The sequence below is a fragment of the Pyrus communis genome, chromosome 5, assembly GCF_041283825.1.
Source record: "Pyrus communis isolate YQ-2024b chromosome 5, ASM4128382v1, whole genome shotgun sequence".
Taxonomy (NCBI): Eukaryota; Viridiplantae; Streptophyta; class Magnoliopsida; order Rosales; family Rosaceae; genus Pyrus; species Pyrus communis.
Genome location: NC_142569.1, coordinates 19,288,961 through 19,300,689, shown reverse-complemented (window position 1 = coordinate 19,300,689; position 11,729 = coordinate 19,288,961). Strand labels below are relative to the sequence as shown.

The following is an 11,729-nucleotide window of genomic DNA, read 5'->3' as shown; positions in this document are numbered from 1 at the left end:
TGTTTAAGCGACCGAAGTTGAAGTTCGTCACGGAAACTGTTTATTGTAGTAGTGATTAAAGTAACACATGCTCTGAAGAAGAAGTCGAACCTGGTATAAGGAGTCCACAACAACCAATTAGCCACCAAACCACTCCATATCTTTGTGTAAAGGTTGATTGTATTATTATTTAAACAATTGTTCCTTTTTTTTTTTAATGGGTAATGTTAGGGAGACAAAATTTACAAACTAAATGATATGTCGCCGATAGAAATAAGCACGTTGATGAACACTTAAGTAATAATCCAATCATTAACTTTCATGTCATTTCGTTTACAAAATTTTATTTATAAATTGAGTCTTGCTCGCATCACCCTTTTTTTATAGTCATATTTAAATGAGTTTTGTCTCTCCATGTAATAAAAATAAAACCAAGTCTTTCTCTAAAATTAAAACAATTTTTCCAACGAACTTTGACACTAAGAGAAAGAGGTATTTCACTAAAATTCAACTTAATTAGCAAGAACTACATAGCGGGGAAAAAGTAAAATAAGTAAATTGAAAATAGAATCATAATAATATTCCACATTTTACCTAGAAACCACGCTGAATGGGAGAGTGAAGCGGAATGAAGAGTAATTCTATTGGTCGATGAGTGTCAACTTCATGCAGTAAGAGATTGACAAGGATATAAACGCTTTATTTTCAAAGCCCGAAATCTGTTAACCCAAAACATTCCTCATATTACTCAAACTCTTCCCTTTTCTCATCGCCTAAAATCTTTTGATTTTCCTTTTCCCAACTACAAATCTTTTTTTTTAATGTCTGTATATATTATCTTATATTTTTAATTATGATATTCTCTCTTTGGGTGCAAAATAATTATAGGCCCATTTGGATTAAACCCTAGCTAGCAATATATGTATGTTCCCCATTGTGAAAACCTCGTACCTTCTCTCTCTATCTCTATATAGCTTACACATCTCTAAACCCAACCTAGGTCTTTAAAACCCTTCAGCCTCAGCCACAGTCATTCCTCCTCTCTAATCTCTCTTTCAATTTTCCCATATTTGATCGGTTACAAAGCATAATATTAATGGAGATGAAGAGAGGAGAGGTTGCGCTTCAATGGTTTAATACTACAGCCCCGAACAACGACCATCTAGTCCTCTCCCCCTACATCTTCCCTGAAAATCACCTTCGTCACGATTCTCCTTCTGCTTCCTTGCCGGACATCTGTTGGGACCCTAGTCTGGGGAACGTTTCTTATCAAAACGCCATGCTCCCAAATCATCTATACCAAAACCCTAACCCCTCACAAAACACCAATCTCAACAATAATACTGATTTGGCTGATCAGAGCCAAAATCAGCATCATCTCCCTGCTGCTTTGAATCGACTGAGCATTTCGAATAACAATTCTCATCATCATGATCATCAGCCTCAGCTAGGTGGTACTGCGTCGAATCTAAGAGCAAACAGCTTCTCAGGAGGTAATGGTTTTACTACTCAATACCCATCCCCTCATCATGTACAGGAGAAGGAGGAATATTTGGAGAGGTTGAAGAATCAGTATGTTTTGTTGATGGATCAATACGTGAGGCTTCATGGATCCCTTTCCAATCATGGTATCACTAATAACCATAATTTCAATGGTGCTCTTCCCCATTCTTTGTCAGTGGCACGCCGTAATTTTCCTTTGATAGAGGTGGAACCTATTTATACAGGAGGGGCGAGTCGGGGTGGGAGTAGTAGTACTTCTAGGCCAAATAATATTGCTCAATTTTCCTCTGCTGATCAATTTGGTGCTTATGGATATCATCCAATGAGGCCTAATAATTCGCTGCGAAACGGATTAACTAGCAGCCGCGGATCATCAACAAGGTATGCTAATGGGTCAGGACGACAGCGTCTAAGTACTAATTTCTCATCATCATCGTCATTGGAACAAAGGGGCCAAGTGATGACTAGTAATAATTTAATTACCAAAGATCATGATCATGCCATCAGGGGATCAAGGTTTGCTAATGGATCTGCACGGCAGCAGCATCCAAGTACTTTCTCTCTGACTTTAGAAGAAATAAGAGGCCAAATTGCTTTGGTGGCCAAAGATCATGCCGGGTCTAAATTTTTGCAGAAGAAGATGGAGGAGGGCAAGCCGGAGGAAATTGCGAACATTTTCTCCGAGGTCATAGAGGCGGATTTCCGTGAATTGATGGTTGATCAATTCGGCAACGAACTTGTTCAGAAACTTGTTGAAGCCACCAACAAAGAAGGACTGTCCAAAATGCTTGACTTGGTGATGAGTGATGAGAAAAAACTCAAGGACATATGCACTGATCAGCACGGGTACAAATGATACGTCATTGATATTTTTTTTTTTTGTAATTTTTTATTTCAGTAAGTGAGGGTGATGACAAATTCAAAATCTTCATTCATGTCGTAATGTAAAGTACTCTCTACCACCGAAGCTATAAGTCCTCAAAATTATTTTAAGTGAACCGAAAACCAATTTTTGATTGTACAGAAGTCGAGCAATGCAGAAACTGCTGGAGCGCGTTGAAACCCGAGAGCAACAGTCGGCATTCATGCGGATTCTGAAGCATATAACGATTCCCTTGAGCAAGACCCAGCCTGGTTATTATGTGATTCAAGTTTGCTTGAAACATTTCTCTCCTGAATCCGCCAAGGTAAGGAATGTGCTCTTCATATAATATATATATATATATATGTGTGTGTGTGTGTGTGTGTGTGTGTGTGTGTGTGTGTGTGTGTGTAAAAATTAAATTGATCAACCACTATTTTTATCGTGTATCTTATTAAGTATGATTGATTTAATTACTGCACTACCTATCATCTTATGGAGGAAGAAATTAAGGCTTGCAGCTAAAGGATCAATAATATATCATTTGTAAATGTACCCAGGATAAATTACTTGTTCAATGCACAAGGATAAACGTATAAGCTTTAAGTTTTGTTTAGCATTTGAATATGTATGACAAACTGGTATGACCTACTAATTTTCATGTTGGATAGGTGAAAACAGAGCTGGCTTGTAATGGGCACACATTTCATTTCGTCTTTAACTTTATATGCATAAAATGCATAAGAAAAAGTTTATCATTTGAAAAAAATTATGTACACATTAATTAGTTATATATGTACAATCAAGTCCAAAATATGATGTTGAAGGAAACTCAATATAATTTTTTGAACTACTAATTTTCCTGTTGGACTTGTCTTGCAATTTGTTCTTCATAGAGAAAGTATATACACAATCTTGTAGTTAAAAGCATCACCATTTTATTATCTTAATGACTTTTTTATTCTTCATAGAGGTGCGATATATAATGAAACAAGTGTGTAGTTAAAAGGATCAACCATTTTATTATCTCTAGTTGTTTGTTCTTTATAGATCTGATATATAATTAATGAAATAAGTTTGTAGTTAAAAAGGATTAATTATTTCATTGTCTTTAAGACTTATTTGTTCTTCATAGAGGGGCAATATAAAATGAGACAAGCTTGTAATTAAAGGGATCAACCATTTTATTATCTTTAAGACTCGTTTGTTCTTCATAGAGGGGCGATATATAATGAAACAAGCTTATAGTTAAAAGTATCATCCATTTTATTATCTTTAAGACCTGTTTGTTCTTCATAAACAAGCAATACATAATAAAACAAACTTGTAGTTAGAAGGATGAACTATTTCATTATCTTTTAAGAATTGGCTCTTCAATCGATAGAATAACAAGAAATTAGCACAGCGAAACATTAGAAGTTATGCATGGGTATGTGGCTAGCTAGTTCTTCAATACACACATTGGCTTTGGGATACATGTTGTAAGTGTATGCCACAACTTTCTAATACTTCGTATGTTTGGATAAAAATTTGTTAATTTTGGTAATGATTAATTAGTTAGATCTTAATTTTGGTTAATTTTGCACCTAAGTTGTATAATATGAATTGTTGTCATGGTATATTTTATATAGATTTTGTAGCTGAACTTACATAGTAGAGAGTTAATTTCCAATTATAGGTCTTTCAACTGCAAATTGTTATTATTTTGCAGGGTCTTCTGGAATTAGTATACGAAAACTGCCTTGCTCTTGCAAAAGACAAATTTGGGTGTTGCTTAGTGCAAAGTAGTGTTCATTATGCTTATACAGAAGCCAAAGAGCGTCTTGTGGCTGACATAACTGAAAATGCTCGAGTTCTCTCTGAAGATCCATACGGGTTTGTCCTCTAACCTACATGTTTGCCATATATGTAAATTGTTTTACGCTTAACTACATTTCTCAATTCTCAAGTGGAACAGTTCTGTTGATTTTGACTTCAGTACGATATGTGAGTGATGTAGTCATCAACGCAACGAGTAGATGGAGTGTACATACTATTGTTTGAGATATATTTACTTCTTTCTTGTTAACCATTCGTTAGGGTAAATTAGACCACCTCGTCATTTCATCTCGTTAGAGAACTGCGGGCAATATGTTGGCAGTCGTGAAATCACACTTTTCCCTTTAATTTGTTTTTGAACTTCCTTGGCATTTGGAATTTATCTGAAGGAACAATCATATGTTAACTTTATTTATAATTTTAAATAGGTCATATCTTAACTTGTATATCAGGTTGTTATGGTTATAGGCAATATAATAATGAGAGTTTTAACGAAACATTTTCGGTACTGTTCATTTTTAATGAAAATGACATTTTTACTCTGAAAAGTCACTCTTGATAAGTTTTCAAACCCTTTTCGTTAGTTTTCCTTCTAATATAACTAGCTTGTTAATTTGGACCGTGATTTAGGTGGACTTTGTATTACTAGATAGTGCTTAGATTAATCGGCCATAATGATCGGATTCGTCATACCTATTCAGAAAATGTCAGTGATTATTCCATATAGTTCCTGAACAGATAGCAATAATTCTAGGGTTTCTAAGAATTCAACGAAGATAAGGAGCTCGGATTGATTTCTATGAAAAATGAACTTGGTTGATTACAAAGGTACGTAATATCTATGTATACTTCGAGCTCATAATTACAAGTTAAATAATCTCCTATTCCCATCTACTTCCTTCCCCTCCTCTCACACATTGTTTTTTGTCTTATTGTCTTCATAAATAAAAAATCAATATAAGATGTTGACGTAATTTAACCGTGACAGTAAATAGGAGGGGAAGAAGGGGGAGAGAGATTAGGAGGGGAGAGAATCCTTCTCCCTAAATAACAAGGTTTAAACTATAGTAGAAACATAACATGTCTCTGGTATCTCACAAGTATTACCTTAATCTAATTGTAGTTGACACAAATAACATCTATGATACTATATTCTCTTTTTGTTTTTTACCAGGAACTATGTCGTGCAGTACATAATTGGATTAAAGAACCCGCGTGTTACAACTGACATACTAGCACAACTTGGAGGTAGTTTTGTTAATCTATGCATGAATAAGTATGGCAGTAATGTGGTTGAGAAGATCTTGAAAGAGGCTGGAGAAGAGCATGTCAATACCATTGTTTACGAGATGATTAATAGTCCACACTTTTTGGCTCTTCTTCAAGATCCTTATGGGAATTATGTTGCTCAATCTGCTCTGGGAGTATCCAAGGTAAAATCATACACAAAATGCTTTTGCTGCACTAACTTGTTAACTCCTTTGGGTTGATTATGGCAATATCCAAAAATCGATATGAAGGTAATCTCATTTAAAATGTATGGTGTTAGATTGATAATTCAGTATTCGGTGACATAAAATCTTATATATATATCTAAAAAGAGAGGACATTACCTTGATACTTGTAAACAATTATTAAATTTAATAATCTTTCTTTCGTTAAGTAATCTTGGATGCCTCCTTTGTTGTTGGATTATTGTAACTTTCATGAAACTGTATAGTGTTTATGTGTCTATCTAATGATCTATTTGTCATTACATACTAGGTCACTTGACCAGTCACATAGCGATAGATAGAAACAATTCATACCGCTGTTGGATGAAATTTTTCTTCCTTATTTTTTCCCCGTTATATCAGAGCGAATCAAAAGTCTGATGTATTCTAATCTTATCTTATTACACAACCTACTTTGCTTTTTTCTTTTTTTTTTTTAATTCCAATACTTGGACATACATACCTTCGAAGAAATTTGAACTTTCCATTTTCTGTTACCTCTTATGTCCACTGATCATGTCTTAAAGGAATAAACAGTCATGGTTAGAGCGCTTAGCTCTCTATCACTTGTGTGCACAATCAAAAACAATTTGATACCAATATACATGTTGTAGTGATCTAATCTGTATTCGTTGTTGGCAAAGCAGGGAGCTGCTCATAATACTCTTGTGCAACTCGTTCGGAGCCATTACCCTTATCTCCACAGTCATCTTTACGGGAAAAGGGTGCTGGACAAAACCAGGGGTCACAGGCATCGTTACTAAATCATGTAAACCACAAAATGTAGCTTGACCAGCAGACGGAAGCGCCATAACCTTGCCGATTCTGGGCTTTTGTTATGTTGCATTATCTCTCTATCCCTAACTCTTTAGAGTCGACTTCTTATTGTTGTTGCTAGGCTAAATGTTTTAGTGGCAACCTTGTTGTGGTTGTTAATTATAGTATAATTGTATTAGGAGGACTAAACTTTGTTGTTGTTATGTTGTCTTTTTTTAAGGCCCTTGTGGTAGGGAAGTTAGCGTGGAGGAAGAGTTCATCTGCACTATAATATGGCATGTGTTTCAAGCGCTTGATGCACTAACCAAGCCATTAGGTGGATGTTTGTAGATTATGGAGGCTTCCCAATGTTGCTACGTTATAGAGATTTTGATCTCAGAATATTGATATATAATCTATGGTGTTTTTTAATATGTTTGGCTAAGATTTTAATTTTGACAGTTATGCATGTGAATAACTCTCAATTATTTATGTATAAAGTCATCAACAATCACGTGGCTGATTGTCGCTAGCATTTGACTTTGATTTTGTTGCTGCTACTTGCTAAAGAATGGCTTGAACTTATGTATTGAACTCGTAGAAAATTCAATGGAGATTGTCACTATTTTAAAAAAAAACTTTATTATACATTCTTATCAACTAAATCAAATTATTCAATAATATTTATGTCAAAAAACAAAGTAATCAATATTTGTTACTCATGACGGGCCATATGATGGTGTAAAACTTCCCTTAGAGCAATTCCATCTTTAAAGATTTTGCACAAGTACATAGCGCATTTATCCACTCAAGTGAACAGTAATAAACCTCAATGAATAGTAATAGGTTAAAGTATCTCCACTCCTAAAACAAAAAATAGGCTGGTCAATTTTATTAAAAATTAATTATTTTATTTTTAATTTATGACTTTAAATTTCTTTTTTTTTTGGAGGAAAAAACGTGGACCATTGGTTTGTGATCGGGCGGTCCAGTTTAAAAGTGAAATTCAAATTTTTTTTACCGTTGGAAATCCAACGGCAGAAATTGGGCCACGTCACCCACCCAAGGGAGATGTTAGTGTGCCTGCGCCACTAGGCCCTGCCTCTGATTTTGTTGTCTGCTACTCGCGCCCATGCACCATGCACCAGGCGCAACAACATAGATGGCCCGGTCCCAAGGTCTGTTAAAAATGGGCTGGTCTGGAGACTAGCTTAGGCTGGGTGCTAGGCAAACACACGGGCTGGAGTGAATTGACAGGATGCCAGCCTGGTTTTTTTACTAGGTGCTGGGCTATTCCACCTCCGGTGGAACTGCTCTTAGGGTGAAGATTATAGAATTATTCTATCTTTATTAACTTTCAAATTGTCTACGTGTAAGTATTGTAGCTAAATCTAAAAAATAATACCAAAATTAGGTAATAAGTACCCTGAAATTAGATGATAAACACAAAACCAAATAATAATCTTGGGAGTGTCTTTAACCATTTAGACTGACAGTTCTTTTCAATACAATTTATCCTAGTTGTGAAGAAGATTTGAACTCAAGTGCATATAACAGTTCTTTTGGATACACTTTATCCTAGTTGTGAGGAAGATTTGAACTTGAATGCTTATAAGAGAGCGGGTCCGTTCTAATCATGGTGGCTACACCCAAGTCCCTTAACATTTAATTTATTTCTATTTATTTGTCTGGAACAAGAATAGCGGAGGATCCATATCTTGTAAGCGACAACACAAGGAGATGAGAAGGTGGACTCACAGATCAAAAAAAAACATTCATTTAGGAGAAATCTCAACTGGTGTAACATGTTGACCAAAAACCAGTAACCCCCACATAGCAGAAACCTAACAAAACAATGCAAACAAACCACAAGACAATTTCAAATTTTCACTACCTCACTGGGGATTAATATTTTGCGAAAAGCTCACAGAGCTTTGTTTTTTCGTTAATACATGCATCGACACTATTGTCATACCATCTAGATGATGGTCTCAAAGATACCGTAAAGAGGCAGTAATACCTCTGAACTTCATACAAATCATAAACTAGGCCATTCCACAAAAGCAGGTGAATTTGTGACTCCGCAAATGGCGAAGGAAGAACAGCTCTGCTTTCCAATAACAACCAAAAGTCGCAAATGTCGAAGGAAGAACAGCTCTGCCTTTTAATAACAACCAAAACAGATAGCTATGGCTTTACTCTGAATCTGATGAGTCGGCCTTGCTGCTTTGCCGGACACTCCTGGTTTGTGCACTAGACTTCATAGATGATTCACCTTCATAAAAAATGACTTGGGCTTTAGCCAACCTCTCTTCCAGTTCTTCTGTGCTGAAGTTGTCTTTCCCACCAAGCTCATCGAATCCAACCTATTGCAAAATGGACACCAGCCATTAGAAAGCAAATTATCAATTTAGTCTATGGTGTGCAAGTCCTTCCTATACATACCACATAATCATCCACTTTGGCATTCTTAATAAGAGCAATGGTCGGAAGAACAACAATCTTGAGCTTCTCCGCTAAGAAGGGACTTTTCTCAGCATTGATCCTCACAAAACGTGTCTCCATGTGTTGCTTCGCCAATATACTCAAGTGCTTGTCCACTACCTGCAAATGAAATGTACATATAAATTGTTTATCCTAACTTTTGAGTAAACTTTATCAGTAATGCAAGTACTCATTAGATAAAACCTAGGATATTTAACCAATACCAACAACAGCTAGAAGTGATATTGTAGAAGCCCCATATACATCTAGGTGATCAAACATTTTGGGAATAAGCACTGAAATCAGAACAGGTACTAGCTCTCTACAATATGCATCTAAGACAAAAGTAATACTTCTTCATGTCCAAAACATCCACAAATTTGTGAACATTGTCCATACATTTTAACTTCCAATCAACAAACCCCAAACAGAAAGACTTCCAAAAGCAACTCCAGAAGACGGAAAATGCCAAACTTCAAAACTATTAGTCTGCAGGTGTATGCTCAATAATTTCACCATATCTATCCAAATTATCAACAGGGTTCCGAAAGAACTCATCTACAATTTCCTTTTTTCATTCATATTGTTTCCTCTCTGTAAAGAATTGCATCCTCCCTTCTCCCTTTATACCCCTGAACTTCTGTGTGCCGCGAGAAACGAACCCAACTTAACCGATTATAAAGCGCAGCATCTACATCACTCCCTCCAATCACCAAATACAAAATTCAAAATTCAGTCCCTCATGCTACTTTCCACACTTCAAGCTCAGAAAACGCAACAGTTTACACTAAAACTACAACTTTTTTGCCGAAATTCAAACAATTACACCTAGAAAATACACCCCAAAACTAGAAGTTTAACAGAAAGCTTCAATTTTCGTACAATGGTACTTAAACAAAAAGTTAAAATTCAACCTTGCAGGGCCAATTTTCGCGGTAAAAGTGGCAGACGACCCGATCGCTGGCCTTGACGGCAGAGAAGAAGTCCTTCTCGGAAGGAATCTCAGAGTACTCGCCATGTCCGAGGGAGATCCAACGGCTGCGCTTCTCCGCCATTTTCTTCATTTGCTGAAGCCTCCGCTCTCTAAGCGCCTCCAGATCGTCATCGTCAACTCGATCTAGGGCTGCGATCTCCTCGTCGAGCTTGTCCTCCACCGCCTTCGCAACCGTTAGCAATTGCTTCTCCAATATCTACCAGAAATCATCGAAAAGCTCAGTTTTTTAATGTACATATGTAAATGTATATAAAATTGAGAAGGAGAGAGGTTACCTCTTGAACCGCTCGGTTCTCCATTGTTGAATTGGATGAATTTGCAGAAGCTTTTTTCGGATGAAAAATGAGATTTCGGAGGGGGGAGAGAGGGAAAGAAAGAGGGCGGTCTCTTTTGTGTTCTGGAGGAGAATGCGATTGCAGACGACGCGTCTTGTTGTTTGGGGTTTGAAACCGAACTGGGCCTGTGATGAGCGGGCCTTGTCCACCATGATCCAAAATCCTTTTTTATTTTGTTTTTAATATTGATATTCCCTACATGAATAATGATTGGTAATCCAAATTTGCAAACAATTAAGTAAATGATGCGTGATTAATAAAAAATAAATACATTAATCAACACTTGTAATAATGAAATCATCAACAACTATATTATATTGTTTACAAAATTTGGTCTAAAAAGTTGATCTCCGTAGCATTACCTTATCTACATTAATGGGGTGAGGAAAGTAAATTCAATTTCACAATGGGCTAACTATAATAATTTAGTTTGTATTCACCGTTGGAGATAATCAAATCAAAGATTCCTCACTTACAAAAAAAATAAAATTACCAAGAAACTGTAAAACTATGTGTCCTTTTTTATGAAAGTGCTACTTGTACTGTATTTAATATTTATTGACTTGTATATCGAAATTTTGTTAAAGGTTAATTCAACCAATTGTATAGGTGGATTGAGATTTAGAATTTCCGCGTGGAGGAAAAAAAAAAACACCTTGGAATTTGAGACCTCTAATTCCCAAATTTAAATTCCATATAAATAGGTCTCATTTCTCAATTTCTATAATTGAGAATTTAAAAATAACAAATTTCATATTCTCATTGTTCTTTTAAGCTAACCAAACAAGAAAATTCACAAATTCTAAAAAATAAAATCTCGTCATTTCAATTTCCGTCATTTTAAAATTCCTTAGTAATCTTAAATTTCTCCATCCAAACATAGTGTATTGGGTAATGCTAGGGAGACTAAATTTGTAAACAAAATTATGGAAACTAAAGAACAAGGAAGTTGTTGATTGGTTTATTACTTAAGTATTAATAAACGTGCTAATTCCTATTAGTTCATCATTTACTTTGTAAATTTTTTTGTCTTCCTAGCATGACTCTTTTTTTAAAACATGGTCGTTGTCCATTAGTGGATTTGTCTGTGAGTACCACTAGACCAAATAATTATGTGTATGGTGGCTAACTTATCACAAGTTTATGTCATGTTCAATCACATAAAATGTGTTTCAAAAATTATAATCATTTCAATTCCTCACTTTTCTTGTTAGCTTATTGTGAAGTTTAGTCTATTCCCCCACCCCCTTAGTGTACATAATATAGTTTGTTCAAAAAAAATAAAAAAAATAAAAAATCTCACTTTCCCTGTATGTATTAACACCTGAGTATTAGAATTATTCCAATCCTTAACTTCTTTCTGTCTACTTACATTGTCCATTACATCTTTAGAAAACACGTTTATTTCCCCTATCCAAACATAGTGTTAAAAAATTTGAAGGTTTGAGCTACTTATGCAATCTTCTATTTGATATTTATCAACAATCAATGACAAATTTATATAT

At 35.4% G+C, this 11,729-nt stretch overlaps 2 protein-coding genes across 2 annotated transcripts; one reads left to right on the top strand and one right to left on the bottom strand.

The window, feature by feature from the left end:
• The first annotated feature begins 1,075 nt into the window (after positions 1 to 1,075).
• On the top strand, positions 1,076 to 6,419 carry LOC137724927 (pumilio homolog 11-like). Its single transcript, XM_068463566.2, has 5 exons — positions 1,076 to 2,328; positions 2,507 to 2,669; positions 4,056 to 4,219; positions 5,337 to 5,595; positions 6,303 to 6,419. The coding sequence occupies exons 1-5, from the start codon at positions 1,076 to 1,078 to the stop codon at positions 6,417 to 6,419; spliced, it is 1,956 nt and encodes a 651-aa protein (XP_068319667.2).
• Positions 6,420 to 8,288: 1,869 nt separating this feature from the next.
• LOC137725961 (thioredoxin domain-containing protein 9 homolog) lies at positions 8,289 to 10,324 on the bottom strand. The gene is made up of 4 exons (XM_068464806.2): positions 10,165 to 10,324; positions 9,810 to 10,085; positions 8,857 to 9,015; positions 8,289 to 8,777 (listed from the first exon to the last, which is right to left on the bottom strand). Exons 1-4 carry the CDS (start codon positions 10,186 to 10,188, stop codon positions 8,607 to 8,609), a joined length of 630 nt encoding a protein of 209 aa, XP_068320907.2. The 5' UTR covers positions 10,189 to 10,324; the 3' UTR covers positions 8,289 to 8,606.
• Between the last annotated feature and the right edge of the window lie 1,405 nt (positions 10,325 to 11,729).

What these genes read in the sequence shown, in the direction of transcription:
- LOC137724927 (XM_068463566.2), top strand. Translation starts at nt 1,076, where the DNA reads ATGGAGATGAAGAGAGGAGAGGTTGCGCTTCAATGGTTTAATACTACA. An exon ending in ATATGCACTGATCAGCACGG is followed by an intron (nt 2,329 to 2,506) that starts GTACAAATGATA and finishes TTGATTGTACAG; the next exon opens with AAGTCGAGCAATGCAGAAAC. An exon ending in CTGCTCTGGGAGTATCCAAG is followed by an intron (nt 5,596 to 6,302) that starts GTAAAATCATAC and finishes TTGGCAAAGCAG; the next exon opens with GGAGCTGCTCATAATACTCT.
- LOC137725961 (XM_068464806.2), bottom strand. Translation starts at nt 10,188, where the DNA reads ATGGAGAACCGAGCGGTTCAAGAG. An exon ending in AGAACCGAGCGGTTCAAGAG is followed by an intron (nt 10,086 to 10,164) that starts GTAACCTCTCTC and finishes GATTTCTGGTAG; the next exon opens with ATATTGGAGAAGCAATTGCT. An exon ending in CCAAAGTGGATGATTATGTG is followed by an intron (nt 8,778 to 8,856) that starts GTATGTATAGGA and finishes ATTTTGCAATAG; the next exon opens with GTTGGATTCGATGAGCTTGG.